The 19,683-nt window shown below is 39.9% G+C and overlaps 3 protein-coding genes across 7 annotated transcripts in view; 2 read left to right on the forward strand and 1 right to left on the reverse strand.

Annotated features, from left to right (window-relative positions):
- CNST (consortin, connexin sorting protein) overlaps positions 1-143 on the reverse strand; it is a 45,774-nt gene extending 45,631 nt beyond the window's left edge. For 3 of the 4 annotated variants that reach the window (XM_079327465.1, XM_079327464.1, XM_079327462.1), the window contains exon 1: positions 4-143. The gene's annotated coding sequence lies outside the window, so the exon portion shown is untranslated. The remainder of the gene's footprint in view (positions 1-3) is intronic. The other variant, XM_079327467.1, reaches the window with a different exon arrangement.
- Positions 48-10,300, forward strand: TFB2M (transcription factor B2, mitochondrial; the record flags this gene model as incomplete). Of its 2 annotated transcripts, none has more annotated exons than XM_079327617.1 (8): positions 48-396; positions 1,277-1,365; positions 2,117-2,270; positions 2,648-2,796; positions 4,375-4,464; positions 6,629-6,691; positions 7,913-8,064; positions 9,374-10,300. In XM_079327617.1, 8 exons carry the CDS (start codon positions 48-50, stop codon positions 9,558-9,560), a joined length of 1,233 nt encoding a protein of 410 aa, XP_079183743.1. In that variant the 3' UTR covers positions 9,561-10,300. The 2 variants fall into 2 exon arrangements, with proteins under 2 accessions (XP_079183743.1, XP_079183744.1); XM_079327618.1 differs by having other exon boundaries at positions 177-538.
- A 5,196-nt stretch (positions 10,301-15,496) lies between these two features.
- SMYD3 (SET and MYND domain containing 3) overlaps positions 15,497-19,683 on the forward strand; it is a 369,857-nt gene continuing 365,670 nt past the window's right edge. The window contains exons 1-2 of the mRNA XM_079327644.1: positions 15,497-15,622; positions 15,653-15,960. Of these exons, the coding sequence (XP_079183770.1) occupies positions 15,797-15,960 (164 nt within the window). The 5' untranslated portion in view covers positions 15,497-15,622; positions 15,653-15,796. The remainder of the gene's footprint in view (positions 15,623-15,652; positions 15,961-19,683) is intronic.

Below are 19,683 nucleotides of genomic sequence, written 5' to 3' on the forward strand. Positions count from 1 at the left end.
CACCTCAGCTCCGCGGCGGCTCTGGCGGCCGGGACCCGGCAGCCGGCATGGCGTGGAGGCGCGGGGCTGGTGCTGCCGCAGGCTGCCGGCGGTGCGGGGCGGGCACCATCGAGAGGGCGGGCGGCGGGCGGAGAGCCCTCCGCCGGCGGAGCGGAAGCGCCTGCAGAGGCCGGGCACGGGAGGAAGTGACGGCGCGGTTGCCGCGGCGATCACGCGCCCGGAGCTGGGAGCGCGGCGATGCTGGCGGGCCGGGCCCCGCTGGGCGCCGCGGGCTGCGGCCGCCTCCTGGCAGCGGGGCTGCGGCCGCTGCTCTGCGGGCTGGCGCCCTGCTGGCTGACGGCGGGGCGGCAGTACCCGGCCCTGCGGGTAGCGGAGCCCGCCAAGGAGAAGCGGCCGGTGCGTAAGGAGCAGCGGAGCGGCCTCGTGGTCCGCCGCTTCATCGCCTGCCCGCAGCTGGTTCGCACCGTGCGGCGCTGCCTGCAGCTCGGAGCCGTCGCCGGCCCCGGCCCGCAGCCCGTCCTGCTCGAGTTCGCGCCCGGTGAGCTGCCCCGAGGCTCCGGCGCGCCCCGGTGACCTTGGGGGGTCAGTGCGAGCCCTCGCACCGCCCGCGCTGGCGCCCCGGCACGCGCCCTGCCTCTCCCGGGATTTCGGGCGGGGAAGGCGGCGTTCGTGTCCCGGACCCGCGCCCCGGCACCTTCCCGGGACACCGGGGTGTGCCTGGGGCTGCGTTTGTGCAGAGCTGGGGGAATGAGTGGGGATGCAGCCTGGAGTCACTCGTGTTAAAACTTTGCTGTAGAGTGACCAGAGATGAAATTTTCTGTCAGGTAATGCTGCGATTTTGTAGGCGAGCTTTATCAGTAAAAGCACACCCAGGATTATGGGCTGTGGCCAGACCTCTACAGTTACCTAATTTTTTTTTTTTTTTCATTTTTGCGGAATTTATTTCAAAGATAACATGGGTAAGGTTTCAGAGTATATTACAGTTGGCAGAGGAAAAAGTAATAGAAATAATTGAAACGTTATCTCCAATGCTGCTCAGCATCTAATTGCAATGCTATGCTTAGTGTAATACAGTGAGCAGTCTCGGGCATGCTGCCTGTAAATCATTTCTCTTAACTCTTGTTTTGAAACATGTTTAACAAACACAAACTATCTCCTGTGGAAGGGGATATATCCCACGTGCTATGTTGGGTAAATCACGAAAGGTAATCACTTAGATACAAAAATGCACTTCTAAAATTTTTTTTTTAATTTTTTCTTTATTTTCCTACTTCAGGTCCTGGAATTTTGACTCGATCTCTGCTTGAGGCGGGTTTTAGAGTGGTAGCTCTGGAAAGTAATGCAGATTTTCTTACAGAATTAAAGGTATGCTTTTGATTCAATTGCACGTTTCTGAAACATAATTAAAAGGAAAAAGAGAAATCAGCTTAAATTGTTGTATAATTGTTGGATCCAAAAGGAATTAGGCAGTGATTGTTACTTGCAACATCTGACATAGTGCCTAATAACAGTATGTAGTTTTGGTATTGCACATCACAAATGCAGATTATGTTTTAATTTATTTGGCATTTTGTGTATGTAGGAATTCAAATTCATACATAGTCTTTCTATGCATCAATAAAATTTCATGTATAAATTTGAAACTAATCAGATTCATTGTAGATATTTATGTTTAAGCAAGAGTTATGTATGAAACTAAGAAATCTGTAAAAATACTCTTTGTTATTCTGATTATCTCACAGTTTTATTTAATGTGTTTTCATACAATTGACACTTACATGCGTTGCCCTCTCCTGCTCACCTGGGCTTTGCATGGATTCAAAGGGGGTCAGACACAGAGCTGCAGAATTTGCTCTAGAAGTTTTGCATTACAGTGCTGTTTGAAACCAATGACTTCACACATTTTAAGTCATGTGAATCACACATATCTCCATATGAAGACTGACATGAAGAATTCTAGTTTTAAATTGTAAAACTGTATGAAGCAGCTCTGAGTTTGACCCTTGTTGACTGGGTGACAATTTTAGGTAGTGCTTGAATGCATTTTTTTTGTTGCGTGTTTTGCAAAACTAGTTACTGTATCCAGATTTCTTCAACTAAAGTTATTTTTATTCAGTCCCTAGAGAATAGCCTGGATGGGCAGTTAAAGGTGATTAATGGTGACTTCTTCAGACTGGATCCTTTGGCAAAGGGAACTTTGAAACCACCTGCTGTGTCTTCTGACAAACTTTTTGAAGCCATGGGTGTAGCAGCAGTTCCATGGAGGGCAGGTATGTATTTATGATCCCACATGTTACAGACAGTAACAGGCAGTTTGGCAAAACCTTTGGGATTTGCTTGAGCTGTGTTCTAGTTAATACACATGCTGGATTAATGCATACTGCTTTCTACATTTCAGCTTTACTTAAGACTCATGATAGAACCCTCCCCTCCTCCATGGCAATATCAGATAATTAGGTATTTTCTTGTCATTTAAAGTTTTAGTCTAATGCAAATTTGGTTTAGCTTTGACTAAGGCTTAATTGTATTTGTTCTTGAACAACATGAACTTACAGATTTTCTTCTCTTAATTTTTTGTAGTTTAGACATAGATTGTCTAATACATACTGCAAAATTTTAAAGATACTTTTGCTATTGTATGAAACAGATGTTCCTTTGAAAATTTTTGGAATGGTACCACAAGAGTTGGAAAGAAATAGACTTTGGAGACTTCTTTTTGCCATGTATGAATGCAGTTCCATATACAGATATGGAAGAGTGGAACTCAACCTCTTTATAAGTGAAAAAGAGTATACGGTACGTGCAAGGCATTTTACAGGTAATGAAGGTTTAGTGCTTCACAGAACACAAACCCATTTGTATTGGATACCTAATGTCTTTGCTAGTGAATTTCTTTTCTACCAGAATTTTAAAGTATTGTCAGTTTCGTACTTGTTTGCTTTATGCAGTGATAGCACTATTAAGAAACATTCTGTTGTCATATAACCACAGATCTTACAAATGTGAAGACTGGTCCTTAAGAAGTATATGCAGCAGCAGACTAGCTGCTTTCCATTGTAAATTGTGAGGTGATTAAATTCTGTGCCATGCTTTTTGCAACAGGTTTGTTTACTAGTTGCAGGTAATAGTTAAGGAAGACTGAATTCAAAACACAAGTGAAGAGGATTCCAAGTAACTAAATACCAATACAGTGAGATGACCTCTTGAGTTGTTTTGTATGCAGTACTGAAAACAGGCAAAATATAATGATTTACACACCATTTTATTAATGCTCTGTAGATTAAAGTGCAGACCCTTTTCTGGATTACATATTCCTAATTTATGCTGCCCCAAAGTTCTAGAACTGTACTTACACATCAAGGATGCCTTTTTTTTCTCCCCCCCCATGAAAATGGGAGGTTTTGTACAGAGTCATAAACCTGTAATTACTTGAAGAAGACAAGGACTTCCAGGTCTGCCTACACAACCAGTGTTGTGTCTAATACCCAAGTGAAAAAAATTAAATGCTTTAAGTATATTCTTCTGTGAAATGACAGGTTGTACACCACTTAAATATCCACTTGTATGGTATGTTTTAATGGTCAGATTTTTTACTAAATACAGGGCAGCCTGGTTTCATGTTTTGGTGTTTTGTTTTTTTTTTTTTTAATTAACTTTTCTGGTTGTAATGTGAACTCTGTTGCATAAGAGTTGGGTAATAAAAGCTATTGGAACGTTCTTTAACTAGGCATTTTTGACTCCTTTTTGTTGGTTGGTTTGGCTTTTTATCATTACAAGGCTGTGTATATCTATTACATGAAGTTAAATCTCCCTGCTACAATTTACTACTCTTTTTGCCCTTTTGGAGAATAATCACAAGCTTTTCTTTTTTCCTGCTCCAAGAGTTGTTTGATTTGTAGCATCGATCACGACGATGACTGTGCAAGTTGCTTAATGTTCAGTGAGGTCACCTGATGTTTTACTTTTTCTGCTTTGTGTGTCTTCTTGGGAATATTATCTTATCCGTGAAGGCTGATAATTCTGCCAAAGTTACGGTTTTTATATGAAATCTGATCCTTATTTATCTTCTATGTGAAACTTCTCTACCTTAAAAGGGACCAGAAAGCATATACTGGAGATTCATACATAGTTCAGTTATCCAAATAACTGCTGTGAAGAAATACTTCAAATATTACAATGTCTTCTAGCCCTGTTTTCTGACAAGATATATTAAATAGCACAAAGTACGTGTTTGAGGCCTAATGTAACTTTACCTTGGAATTTTACACTTAACTGAATTTCTTACTGTTTTATGTATACATGTGGATTTTGCTTAGATAAAGACACAGTCTTGATCTTTGCAACAATAATGCTTGCTCTTTGCCATTTTTTTAGGTATTAACAGCAAAGCCTGGGAAGTCAAAGATTTATCAAGCACTTAGTGTACTTGCACAACTAGGGTATGAAATTGAATTACTGCATAAGGTAAGAGTTTGTACCTGCAGATATGGGCTAATTCCATTTCATTTAGAAAAGGGTTTATAGTGGTTTACCACTGCAAACTAATTGGAACCTAATTTGATGTTTAAATGAGTTGGAGAACTGTTGAAAACTGTTGTAATAAGCTAAAATATAAAGCTTTATGTTTTGTGTAAAACTCTTCCAATTAAGCAACATTGTTATTCATTATGATGTCAGTGTTTTCACTGCAAGCCATTGTAATAAAAAACATTTATTCTCAGATTCTTGTACATAAAAAAAGAGATGTTTACACACCAGATAAACCTTTTCCATTTTGCTAATGATTGTGTGAAATTAGAAGTCTGCTTTTCCAATCTGTCATAGTCTACTCTTTGTTATAGTCTCTGAACTTTCCATAATGTATGCTTTTGACTTCCTAAGCTGTGTTCAGTAGAAATTTTTTTGAGTCTTGATGCTTCAGTGTTCCAAGCATACCTGCTTCTTCTACTAGTCAGTACCTTCTTACCTTGTGAAACATGCTATGGTTTAGTTTTAAAAGTTTTTTTTTATGTTGTCTCCCCAGTTCCCTATGAGCACTTTCAGTTAGTTTATGCTTTTCAGATTTATCTTTGTGCTTTGCTTTTCTAGAAACCTACCTTCATAATTTAAATGTTTTGCTAATCTAAAATTAGGTTTCACTGTCTACTGTCTCCCAAATACCTTATACTACAAGGTATACATTAAGGTAAATACTAAGAAGTTGAAGAATAGTACTTTTTAAAGGGGTCACCTGACTAACAGGGATAAAGTAGAAGTGGAAGCATTTGATCTCTTTTGGTTCAGTCTTTAATAATGCTGATAAGCCTTGAGCTGCCTGGCCCCCTGAGCAAAAGGACCATGAGTGTGAGAACAGTGAATTTCCATTTATGGAGGCTGAAGCTGTAAGGGATCAGCTGGATCAGCTGAATGTTCTCAGGTCCTTGCGTCCTGATGGAATTCATCCCAGAGTCCTGAGGAGCTACTGAAGTTATGGCAGGACCTCTCTCAATGCTGGCCAATGTCATTCCACATCCTCCTACAAAGGATGGGAGGGAAGACCCAGTGAACTCCACACTTGTTAGCCTAACCTCAGTACATGCAACCATTATGGAGTACCAGATTCTACTGGATGCTATGGAAAGGCATTTGAAGAATAATACACTCATCAGGCACAATAAACATGGATTCACAAAGCAAAGTCTGGTTTAACCCATTGGACACCCTCCTATGATAAGGTCACCTGCCCACTGGATGAAGGGAAGATTGTGGATGCAATTTTTCTGGATTCTGGGGAGGCTTTTGATACTGCCCCTCACAGCATCTTTCTGGAAAAGCTGCCCAGCTATGGGGTGAGCTTGTTCAGGGTGTGCTGGGTGAAGAACTGGCTGAAGGGCAGAGCTCAGAGGGCTGCAGTGATTTGGGTTATACCTGGCTGGCCAGTGGTCACCTGGGGCTGCTGGCTGGCAGCAGCTCAGTCTGAGTCAGCAGGGTGTGCCCTGGCAGCCAGGAGGGCAAACTGCACCCTGGGGTGCCTCAAACAGCATCAGCAGCCAGTGAAAAAGGTGATTGTCCCACTGAATTCAGTGTTGGTGCAGCCTCACCTTGAATACTTGGGCAGTTCTGGGCCCCACAATTTAAGAAGGATGTGAAGGTCCTTGAGTGCATCCAAAGGACAGCAACAAAACCAGGGAAAGGACCAGAAGAGAATGTCCTATGAGGAGCAGCTGAGGGCTTTGGGCTTGTCTTGTTTGGAGCAAAGGAGGCTGAGGGGTGACCTCACTGCTCTCCACAGATTGCTGAGAAGGGGGGAGGGAGGTCCTGAGCTCTTCTCCCTGGTAGCCACTGACTGGATATATGGAAATGGTTCAAAACTGTGCCAGGGAAGGTTCAGACTGGACATTAGCAAACACTTCTTTATGGAGAGGGTGGTCAAACACTCTGAGAGGTGGTTGATGTCCCAAGCTTGTCAGCATTTAGTAGCATATTGGACAATTTGATAACAATTTTTATAACATGCTTTAGCTTGGCCAGCCTTGAATTGCTCAGCCAATGGGACTAGATGATTACTGTAGGTACCTTCCAACTGAAATGGTCTATTCTATTCTAACAGAACACTTTAATTCCATAATACATTTGCTTCCTCCCATAGGAACCTTGGTCTTCATTCGCAACTAATTTGAAAAATGGGGGACTGGCAATACCAAAAACTGGGGTAAGATTGTTGTGTGCACTTTTCTTCTGAAGATGCAGCTAAACTAGTTTTAATTGAGGGTTAAAGTAACTTTATAGCAGCATTTACAGATGTACTTTTTTAAGAACTCTTCTAATTAAAATTTAAGGCAGCATAGAGATTCATCAGAAGTGGAGTGAAGAATTGTTATTATCTTAGAAATTGAAATAAACTAATATCTTTATTGTCTGTGATGGAAAAATATAGTGAATTAACAGCATAAGGGAATATGAATAGGTAAAGTATTTTTCAGAGAAAGTTACTGATGGTTACATCTACCTGCTTGAACAAAACAAAGTGTTACCACAGTTAACACAATTAGTATGCTGCTGGTTTTGATTAAAATAGTAATTCGCATGCCTATTATAGATTTCATGTGCAAGTTAATTGTGGAAGAGCATGAGTCTCCAAACTTAAATCTGAGAAGTGCAAAAATACCTTGTGTAAAGTTATTTACTTCTGTCCTTTGGAGAAGTAATGATATCCTTTTGTATAACAAAGGAATATTCCTATTTAACTCTGGTAGTATAAAAGCATGTTTACTTAATATTTTTAAGTTTCACACTCCCCAGAAAACTGCTATGGAGCTGTATTGAGTTTAGTTTGCAATATTTCTGTAATATGGAAATGACTGGTGTGCCTTGTATGCTTAGTGGTGTTGCTGAAAAGACACGTAGAGAGGCCCATCAGGTGGGCTGTGCAAGATGAACTCAGACAACTTCAGAAGTACAAATGTCAGATCTGATATATCCATTGCTGCCAGTACAGAAGTACATTTATTTCACTTGAAGACTCCACTTTAATAGAGTCCCAGTTTAATAAAATCCTCATGTTGCAGTAGTGTTACACTCATGTAATTCTATCTTTATATATAAAAGGCAGGTCTGATACCTTGCACAGTATAGAAATACAATAGACCATATGATATCTTGAAAACTCACATCAAGCCTGTATTGGTTATTTCAACTAAGAAAGTCCAGTTTTAAAACATAGAAATAAACCCCAAGTGATAGAATGTTTCTTTTGTTTTCTATTTCCTTTTCTGTTTGAGGCACAGGGAAGTGAAGCCTCATCTTCTGATGAAATCATCCTGTTAAGACTTTTAATGACAAATGTTACTGGTAGCAAAGATGAAACTTAGTTTAAGATAGATACTGTCTTAAAAAGTGATTTTTTCAGTGACATACTCTGTTTTTCTTGCAGCTGCTGCCAAATGACCATTTATGTTTGGTACGACTGACTCCTCAGCAAAATCTATTTACAGGAGGCTTGAAGCCCTCAAATGCATCTACCTTTATTTTCATGGTGAAACAGTCTTTTGCTAAACCTAAGTCTAAACTTACCGATAGATTATAGTAAGTAAGAAAGAATTACAGTTTTTATACTTCAGAGAAATATATGAAAATATTAAAATGTTCCCAAAGCAGTATTTATTTGCAGATGAGATACAGCCTTTTTAAAAACTAATTATTTTTTTTTTTTATTAATCATCAACATGTAGAATAGAAGATTTTATTTGTGCAACCTACTATGCAGTATTTTGGGGACTGTTCCTTCAGGAAGGTTGGCAAGTATTTAGAATGTATATGTGCAGTAATTCCTGTACCTCCAGGAGCTTAGGTCATGTATCTGCAAGAAGTTTTCACTTATTTTACAGATACAATAATAAAGGCACCAAGAGTTTTGCAGTTACAGGCATTAAAAGCTGAAAGAGATTTAGCTTATAACAGACATCAAAGTGACGCTAATGAAAATAGCTGAAGGTTATAGAAGGTGGAATGGGGATGTCCTCAAATGGCTGTTATCTAATTAAAAAATTAGGCGTTAGACTACCAATTATGCAAGCTATTCACGTTTGATCAGAACATTTCTGTTTCCCAGAAATGGAAGGTGTTCACAGTTTGAAAAGCATTGACTTCTTGCTGATGAAAATACTGAATGTACTTCTCATTTGCTGATAGGAGGTTATAAAAGTTAATTTCCAGAAAGGGGGAAAAAATAAGCTACTAAATTCTAGCAACTCCCTTAGCAAAGACAAGTACAAAGAGCCTAAATGGGTTTCTTTCTTAAAGCTCAGTGGTACACCTCATCTTCTACTTGATCCTTCAGCCAGGAAGTTGAAGGCTTCTAATATGCATCTTCCATGTATTTATACACCCTTTTCCTGTCTAAGAAATAGTTAATGTATGTGCACATTTATAAAAGTATAGCTTTCATAGCAAAGATGTAGATGGCAGGAGGGTGGATACATCTGTTTATGTGTAAAAGAAAATACCTGGGAGGTGTAAGTCACTAGTTCATGCTATACTGAGTCATCCTTAGCTTTAATTTCTCCAGCACTGAAACACCCTTTTTAGGCTGTAATGCCTGTTACTGACTTAGGCATTTAGGGTGGATGAGGGAGAGAGAGCACCTATCCTGTAATGAGGAGGTTTGTGTGGTTTGGTATTGTCTGTGTGTGCTGGGGGCTTTATTTACTATTCATGTATTTTAATAGCAGAGGTTTCTTCCTGTTTGCAGTATGGATTGAAAGTAACTTGTGTTGCAAGAACAGGTTAGCTGCTTCTAGAGGCTGTGAAAGAGTGGGCCTTCAGATAATATTTATTGCTTTTGAATTTTTCACAGAAAGAAATGCTCCATTATGTTTTTCTTTGTTTGTTTCAGTTCCTGGAGCTTGGACAATAGTGACAAATTACTGAAAGCACTAGAAATTCCCAAAAATGCTGCAATGTATAACTTGTATCCAGAAGACTATAAGCGTCTTTTCGAGGCTTTGCAAAACTCCGATATGTTTGCTGAAACCTTCTGCTATGATGAAGTCTTGGCAAGTACAAGGACCGTGAACATATAAATCTAAAGCTTTTGGAAGATCACCTTTGCTTCTGGAAGATTACTTTGGTAAAAAGTGATTTAAATAAAATCAGAGATACTGTTAGCTAGATGATTTCCTGTCCAAACAGGAAAAATTTAGCAAGTAACAAGAGCCCTTCTACATAGGATAAGAGTAATGAATTCACAGTTATCTTTCACAATCCTATCTGGAATGGACAAGCTTGCAACTTCTGCAGGAGCTCATTAGCTCTGCTACTTTTGGATGTACCACTTAAATGCAACTTTTTGTTACACTGTTGCTGTATATTTACAACATTCAGAAAAAAACAAACTCCAGACCAAATTATTATTTGTCTGGTTTGTATTTTAATGCTTAATGATTTGAATGCCCTTTTGACATATTCACAAAATACAAAGGTCTTCACAACCACTGAGTCTGCTACATTGTCTGCTTTTCTGAATTTGCAGCCTAAAGTCAACATAATTCTAACAAATTAATAATGATGTGTTAATAGAAGACAAGGTAATGACAGGGTGATAAAACCTTAACTGAGAGATGCTTAAAATAAAGATTGTGATATCCCTGAGGAAAAGTTGTAACAGTTATTTCTTTGGAAAAAACAGGGGCAACCTGTACCAGTTTATAATACAGTACACAAACACCTACATGTGTATAATTATTATTTTAGGTCTAAAAGTCACCAGACTATTCAGTGCTGTATAAATTATTAAAAAAAAAATAAATCATCTTACTTGAAACCTTTGCCAATATCTTTCTTTAATGTGTAATGTATGTACCAAAAAATTACTCAAAACCATATGCTATTAAAATTCTGTTTTTAGACACAGTACTCCATAAAGCAACCTGTTCCTAATTTCTCTTTCTCTCTTACCATGCAACTGTTCTGTTGTTCGACAATGCTGAGAGATTCTGTATTGTACCCTCTTGGGAAAAGCTGTGGTAAAAAATACACTTCTTTAGCAAAGCACTAGTTTATAAAATGGCACTTTCGTGAAGGCTGAGCTATTTTCAGGTTGTGGACAACAGCAGTGCCCCAAACAATGCAAATAGAACTGTGTTTCTTAAGCTTAGTGTGAGGTATAGATATGATAAGCATTCATCTCTGTCTTCTTCCTGCAATTCTGGCTGCAGATGAAAAATTGACTTTGAGCAGCCTTAGTTCACTCTGCTAGGCTGCAGCTCTCTCTTGAAACTGCTGCTGGGCTTCTCTAATGTTATGATGAAACTCCTGGAAAGGCTGAGGCTTAATTTGCAGTCTCTCTCAGAGCCTTGCTGGTGTTCTGGTGCAGGTTGTTAAAGACTTGAGGCTTCCTTTCTGTTTAACATCTCTGACTGTTTCAGAGATAGTAATTGCTAATTGTCAATGAATGGCAAACTTGCATTAACAGAAACAATTCCACCTTTTCCAGTCCCATTAGATAGCAACTGTCTTATCTACTGGTCTGCAAGGCTGCTGTGTCTCTTGGGCTGATCCCCACCCCCCCTTGAATCAATACATATTGTTCTTGTTGCAGCAAGATGTCTTATACATCAAACATACCAGGAAAAATATTCTATACAGGAAATATAAGACCACCACTGCCTAAATAAATTTCTCCAACTGTGTGCTGATAATATTTCAAATATGAAATAAAAAAAAAAGAAAATTGTTTTATTTTGATGCTGTTGGAAAGCAGCACTTAATGAGCCAATGCAGAGACTAACAGCAGGAGTCTGTAAGTGGAAGGAATATTCCATATTGAAATGGGATTTCATGCTCAACAAAAATGCACCATTAAGGCTAAGTGTAAGCAATGTTTAGCCCTGATCGCAAATTTGAAATGGAGAGAGAAATTCCTGCCATTATGAAAATGACTTTAGTATTCATGAAAAAGATGGAAAAAGTGAAAATTTCTTTGTATGTGAATAAATACACAGGGAGTGAAAATTAAGTAGGTCTATGTATTTCATTAATTTATACTATCCACTCAGTAATTCCTACTGTTGCAGGATTATAGCTTTTTGTAGGATAATGTTGAACTTCCACTTCACTTTCAAATTTTAAATTGTATCTAAAGGCTTGTCATACAGTTCTGTTACAATTTTTAACCAATGCTGCACTATTATGTTCCTTTCCTTTGCAAAACTGCCTCTTCTTTTTCTCAAGACTGATTTAATACCTCTGAAATATGAACCACATGTGATGCACTGTTCAGTAGAACACTTCTGAGTGTTGCTGTTACTCTTCCAATTTTTTTGAGGAACTGCCCAAAAATGGTTTGGCATTCCACATTAAAGCACCAGTATATCATAGCTGGTATATTGATTGTAACTTTAGAGATGCTAAATCTTTTCTAGTGGCCCTCATCATTTGTGCCATCTGTCTGGGAAAGAAAATTATGACTGTGCTAGCAATTGCCCAAGCTTTTCCTACTTACCTATATTTAAATCAAAACAAACACAAATAGAGACAGAAACAAACTTGGCCCAGTTAATAAGAAATCTTCCTATTTGGAATTAGGACGTCAGTTCTATAGTCAGTTCACTTTTGATGTAGAAGAAGGATTTGTGACCTTGCAGTAATTAACAAGTAGATGTTGTGATAAGGGGTTGTTAAGGTGGAATGTGTCTGGACTGGCTACTAAACCTGTTCAGCATCGGAAATGAGAGCTCAGCCTTGCAGGTTAATGATAATGTTGATAAAAATATCAACAAAAAACTTGAGAAATATTGTGTGGTATAGTTTAAGATGTGCAAATGTGATAGGAAGAAACTGAGGCTTCCTGAGAAGCATGTTGAATTAATTGTTTTGTCAGGCTGAACACAATCTGTGAGGCTGCAGATTGAAAACTCCAACCTGAGCTTTGTATGACTTTAATTAGCCAAACCACACCTTTCTTCTGTAAACATTGGGAAAATGGAAATAACAAGTAACTTTTCCAGAAAGGACAAGTCAGTAGGAGATGTTTATTTGCTCATTATATCCTTGTTTAACAGCTATTTCATCTTTCGTTGTGTGGGCTGTTTGACTTGTCATTGCTAAAAACAGGCACACAGACTCTCCCCAGCTGATGGAACACAACATGCAGCAAGCACATGAAGCCCAAAGGAAATTAGGGGTAGTTAGGATACACCAAATCAGTTGATTACTCATAATGTAAGTCTTTAACTATTGATGTGGCTGATCCTATTGATATGACCTCAAACAGACAAACAGCTCAGAACTTTGTAAGCTTGCTTCTGTTGTTTGAAGGAACATGATGTTTGATGTGTTTGAGACAGGCAAAATACAAATAAAATAGAATAGTTTGGTAAATTTCCCAGTAAAAAATCAACAGATAAATCCACGTGAAATTTATTATGAATTTGTGCTTTAAATGCTTCTGCAGTGATCTTTAACATTCTAGAATCAATTTTTCACTAGCACATCAAAACTGAAAGTGAAGAGACCTCTTCAAAAGATACGTGTTCATAAAAGACTTGTCTGTAGTTACAAGCTTTCAACTAATTAATTGATAGATATTCTGTGCTGTTAGTGACAGATTTTGTACAATCCAAAATTTAACATTTTGTGTTTTAAGCCATATTTTGATCCCAGAAAAAAAAAAATCCATTTTGTGCTGTGTTGTTTGGAATGGCTATTTCACATTTATGAGTAAGGAGCAGAATTTGAATTATTTCATTACTGCAGCTGTTTCTCTAAATTCATGTAGTAAAACATGCTGTCCTGAGATAGAAGAGCTGAAGTTCCACCACGATGTCTCCTGGCAGTAAGGATGTATGACTAATTCAGCAGCATCAGCCACAATTAAGTGATATTTCCTACAAAACTGCCTTCATTACACTCCTTGCCAACTGCTTCCTCCAGAATGTGTCATGCACTTCAAACAGCTGCTGAGAAGTCTGACCTGTTTAGGTCAGTGTATGACTTGGTCATGTAAAAACACCATGCTGATAACAGGGATTAAATTCAACTAAATATATTCTTGGGCTAAATAAGCACTTATTGGGATATGTAGCCCTAGCATCATTACGCTTTTGAGAAAATTTAGACTGATGATTTCAAAGACATCCAAGCTGGGCATTCCATTGATTACCACTTCCCAAAGACTGCTAAATGGCCATTCTAGGCAGATCCATCACTGTAGGTATAGATATCCAGAATCAGTTTTTCAGGCCCTGCATACAGATGTCCAAATATCCAACACCACATAAAAATGTTTAATGTTGTGTTTGAAAGCTTATCTATACAGGAAATCTCTATCACTGCAATTATGTTTTCATATGACTTGAAATGCAATGACAGCTAAAAGCTGTTTTGAAGTTTCTGTGGCTTATTTCCTGTACAGCTTATGCCAAGCTGATGGAAGTCCCTTTCTTTGGGTATTCATACTTCAGATTTTCTCAGAGTAGCTTGCTTCTTCAAGGTTGTGATTTTTATTTTGTGTGTCAGTGAGACAAAAGACTGGCATTCCCTCAGATGTGCTTTCGTACTTCAAAACATTTTTTTGTGTTACTGGCCATACAAGTGAAAAAACTTGTCAAAAAACCCCTGAGAAAATAATGAAAACTAAATCTGGTATTATACATTTATCTTAGTTATTCCCTGAGTGCATTTTTTTGAGTTCATGAGCTGGCCTTTAGGTTCATTGCTTTTTTCACTTCTTAAATTTATCCACTAATAGAGATAGATGCTAACTTCTGTTATTATTTGGCTTGTTTTTGGTACAGGTTTTGAGTGATGCCTGCCTAGAAACTAAAACAGCATAGACAGGAAAATGCAGAATATTTAATAGGTGAAGAAGTAAAACATACAGGCCAAATACAGAACTAATTGCCTAATGTTTTAATAATTACTAAGTTTAATTCTTGAGAAACTCACAGTATCACTGCAAATTAACACATTTTTAAAAGTTGCTAAAAGAGCTAAAAATAAGTATAGTAACATGCATAATGATTTCACTAACAGCTAAACTGCTAACAGTTCTTTTGATGATGAATTACATCATTGCAGCATTAAGCAAATGTCAAAATGTAATTTTCTGTGAGAATCCTCTGGCTTTAGGTACCAGTGTTTTAGATATGCATATTGCCATTCTTTGCTACCTTGTTGCAACTTGGATGAAAACAATTGCAGACTGAAATAATAGTTACCGAGACCGAAACTGAGTGGTTTTTAGCCCTGCACAGCTGCTTGGCAGAACTGTTAGGTCTGTGTCTGTGTTCTGTGACAGCAGGAATCGACTCTCCTTTCCAAAACACAAGCCCTACCTCCCTCTATAGGCGTGATAAGGAAAACCAGACAAAGTCCTGCAGAAAACCAGACCTGCAGTTTAGCACATGTAGCCTGTGTCATGTGTGTCATCTCAGAAATGAACGAAAGTCATGCAGACCGTACAGAAAGCACTCGTTTCATGGGCTTTCAGCATTATCATTTCAGATTAAGTGCTTAGTTAATTCTGCGAGTGTTTCGCTTTTTCTGTTGTCATTTTCTGGTCCAACTCATGGTTCTGACAAAAAGTAATCTGGTGTATCTGGTGCATTCTCAGTGAGAAACACCACCAGAGCTGAGTTGCCCACTCATATTTCTTTGTATTCAGATCACAGAGAGACCAGAAATATATCCAGATGCCAGCTCATAAATATAATGTGCTTTTTTGGAATGTCTTTTGACTGAACCGTTATCATATCACTTCCTTTGTAAATCAAATTGTTAAATATTTTGTGTGCAAGTATTGAAAGTGAGGGTGCCAGGAGGATGGGGCCAGGCTGTGCTCAGCGTGCCAGCCAACAGGACAGGAGGCCATGGCAGAAACTGATGCACCCGAACAAGAAGAAAAGCTTTACTGTGTAGGCGACTGAGCACTGGAGCAGATTGTCCAGAGAAGCTGTGGAATCCCCCTGACTGGAAATATTCAATATCCCTCTGGATGCGGACCTGAGCCGTGTGCGCCAGGTGACGCACTGTACTCGCCTCCAGCCTGACCCACTCTGGGATTCTGTGATGTGTATTACCAAGTGCCTCTATAGGCAAAGGGCTGCCCTGCGGCTCTCCGTGCGGCTGTGCTGTGTTATGCTATGTTATGCTGAGCTGTGCGGGCCCGGGACAGGCAGTGCCGCACGCCCCGGCTCCATCCCCGCCGCGGGGCCCGCCCGGCCCTTGCCCTGCTCTAAGATGGCGGCGGCAGCGCCGGTCACGTGCCGGCGGGCGGGGCGGCCCGCGCTCTCCTCTCCGGCGGCGGCAGCGCGGCAGGATGGAGCCGGCGGCGCTGGAGCGCTTCCACAGCCCGGGCAAGGGCAGCGGCCTCCGCTCCCGCCGGCGGGTGCGGCCCGGAGAGCTGCTCTACCGCGACGAGCCCTTCGCCTACGTCCTCAGCAAGGAGCAGCTGGGCAGCGTGTGCGAGCGCTGCCTGCGCAGGTACCGGCGGGAGCGCGCCGCGCCGCCAGCGCCGCCCCTTCCGCCGGGGCGGGGCCGCGCTCTGCTGCGGGGCCGGGGCAAGGGGAGCAGCCGGCAGGGCTGCGGTGCGAGCGGGTGGGGATGGGGATGGGGATGGGGATACGTGCTCCGGGGAGGAGCTGGCTGTGCCTGACTCCGCTGCCAGGGCTGGAGTGTGAGGCGTGCCGCCGGCGTGGCCCGGGGTTTTCCCGGTGCGGTGGGAGCTCCCGGCCCCGCTCAGGTGTTCCCGGGCCCTGGCGGGGGCAGAGGAGCCGTGCCCGGGCGTTGGCGGAGCTGGGCAGGCTCCAGCCTCCAAGGAATAGGCAGCGCTGGAGTTCGGTGTCACCTGCCCGTGTTTATCCCGCTCAGGAGCACGTGGGTTTGAGACATGCCTTAAATGAGTTCCTGCCTTCCTCCCGCAAATCCGTACGGAATCCCGAAATCCTTCCTTAGGTGGAAACCGACAAGCGCATAGTAACTTTCTGTGTTTGTTTAGAAGGAAACGAACAAAGCTCTATTCTAATCTTGAGCAGTTTCCCAGCAAGACGGATTGTGGTAGAGCTGTTAAAAGAACATCTGTAAATTAAAACCTGAAACACACTACTAGATAAACCAAACCCCTGTATAGTTGCCAAGACGTGAAGAAGAGAGGCTGGTGAAAATTCATACTGCTAACTTTTCTTTTTTATGCTTTTGCTTTGGCTTTGGTTTGATTTTTTTTTAATTTTTATTAGGGTTATTTTGAAGATATTTGAAGTTTTGTTTGTTGAAACAGTCCAGGTGATTTTCTTCATGTCCTTTACAGGGCTTCTATCTCAACTTCTATTTAAAGATATGAGATTGTGGTTCTCATTTAATCAAAAACGTTGACAATGTATTCCAGGTGATGCTTGCATCTTATAAGATGCATCTTGCATCTTCAGCATATTGAAAAGCAGCCCCAACCAAAGCAAAAATGCAACAAAAATGTCTCCAAAAAAACCTCCAAATAAATACCAAACTCAAAAGATTTTTAACTGTTACATCTCTGAAGTCTGACTGGTGGCATCAGGGTCCTTTTGGGTGGTGACTGAGCATTTTCCACTTGGTGGGAGACTGCAGACTTCAGAAGACAGGCTGAGTGCAGCAACAGGTGGAATAAAAGCAGAGCTGAGGTGTTTGGATGTGTAACCAGGGCATGTAGGGAGAAATAATGGTATTAGTAACTTGTTATATCATGAGAGGTTATTCATTTGTGAGGTGGGTATTTTCTTTTTTTCTATAAAGTGATAGCACTTAAATTTTAAAAAAAGTAAATAAGGAAGTAAAAATATATATTTCCATCAGTCTGTCTTCCTTTGCAAAAATGTTATGGCTAGACAAAGGTTATAGATCAAGACTGTCCAAGCTGGCATTTATCTAATTAAAGGAGATGTATACATCCATACAGAGACCTCTTTTTTTTTTTTTTTTTTTTTTAATAACATATGGAAATTAGGCAAATAATGAAATGCTGCTAAACTGTGATATGAAATGGAACTGTTTCATCAATTCGGTTTTGATCTGGTTGAATCTGGTGTGGTCTTAGTTAAAAGTGAGGTATCAGAAAAATGTTACTGCTCTCTTCCAGGACTACAGGTAAAAGTCACACTGTCCACTACTGTTCCTGTTTTTCATTCTAATCTTTAGGTGGCAGTACAGGAACACAAATTAAAAAAAGTCTACTTCTTAACGATTAAGTGTTTTAGCAATCCTTTTATATATGCAATTAATGTTTGAGGCATTATACTGCTGTGTAATTCTATGCTTGCATTTGTCTCTTGCTTGTAGTAGTGAATGTTGTTTGGTGCAGTTTTAGGCTCTATGAGAGGTGCTGGGTGAACCAGAAGATGAGTAATGAAGTACAGTGTATCTTCCTTCTGGACTGCCTGCTGAGTGGCAGCATGGTCTTGCCAGGATTTGGGGTCACAGGCTTGTGATGGTGCTGGCTTACCCTATGACCTTTGCCAAGTTCCTACAACAAGGGTCTGATGTACCAAAGCAGGATAAGGTTGGTTGTTGGGGGCAGTTTGCTGCTCTGTTTTAGAAAGGAAAACTCAGTGCAGTAGTTCTGCTTAGCCTTACCTCAATTAAAATGAATATAATTGTGGATTTGAAGTGCTGCAATGTTTATATACAAGGACATATATATACACACACACACTTAATGCATCTAATGGCAGAAAGATTAACAGACCTTCCTTATCTTACTGGGCTATTGGTACTGTTTCTATACTGACAGTAAGTTTCCAATCATTGTTGTTAGGTCTATGTTGTATGTAGAGCAGATGGCAGATTTTTGTCACTCTCCCCTTTTGTGATTTCTTCTTGCTTCAAACAGAACCCTGTATTTTCTAATGAAGAAGTTCATGTTGCTTTTTTGGGCTAAAATGCTCTGCTGTGGCTGGTTTAATATGATAGCTTAGCTGATTGAATGGTATTCTGTTAGCAATTATAAAAAATATCATCCTGAAATAGGATACATAATAAATATTTGCTCTGAAATACAAATTTTGATTGAGTGTTGACAGTGTGTATTTCTGTGGAAGCTGTGTGTTGGAAAACTATGTTGTAATTATTGCATGATGGTACGTTTTTTGCAAGATTATCTGTAGTGTGAGAAAATTTGAATGGCCAGCATTTTTTCCAACATTTTCCTGGAGAAAGCAACAGAAATTATTTTTTTTCTTCTCTTTTTTTTTTTTCTCTTATGAATTAAAAGTTTTGTTTATGGTTTCTTCCATGCTTTGATGCCTCTTTAATGTTGGTCTGATTCTCAGATTTTGGTTTGAAAATATACCCAGCCTCTTATAGATTGGAATAAAAAATAAATGCAAGTTAATGATATCTCTGGTGTTTATTTGCTTTTCACAGAACATTTCTGTGATGCCTTGTAGTTACAATAATCCACTACAAGAAAATGTAAGTCTTAGTTAATACTTAGGAGCAAGCAATCCAACTTTATAGAATGAGAGTCTCAAAAAAGGTAGGCAAAAGAGGTAACACTGTGCTATTTTAAAATGCCATACCATTTATGCCTTTAAAGGAAATGAATATGGGAGAATAAGTAATGAATAACATTATATATAGACTGTGGAATAAAAGGCATTAGTGTTTCTTGTTTGGGTAAGATCAGAGGTTCAGAAACTGGAATTGGGTTAAGGGGAAGTATGAATGTATTTTTGAACTACTACAAGTTTTCTAAACATACTTAGAAAGAGAAAAACATTAAATCTAGGAGTGGTGATAAGCTAGATGTGGCAGCAAGCATTATACAGTATGGGAAATATAACCAAGCCTGAATAGTTGGGTGATTACAGGGTACTAAACTCAGGCCAGCAGTTGTGTGGCCCTTGCTTGATTTCACCTGATTTAAAAATAGCCAAATGGAAACATCTTTAATTCAGAACTGTGCATTCAGTCCTGTGTCTTCAGCGTTGGCACACTCTTAAATTGCTGCTTTGTTATTATTATTACTACTGTTGTGATTACTGCTACCAATACATTGTACAATACAACTTCATCACCATGGAAGTTGTCATAACATTGTTGAAGTTGGAGTGTCAACGTTAATGGCAGCCTGAAGGTACAAAAATACCTTTATATTTTAACCACAGTGTGGAATTTTTTAAGTAAAGAGAAGCAGGGTTTGACTCAGAGAGTGACAGGGGGGGTGGTTGTGGTTGT

This window comes from Erithacus rubecula (genome assembly GCF_903797595.1).
Source record: "Erithacus rubecula genome assembly, chromosome: 2".
Lineage (NCBI taxonomy): Eukaryota > Metazoa > Chordata > Aves > Passeriformes > Muscicapidae > Erithacus > Erithacus rubecula.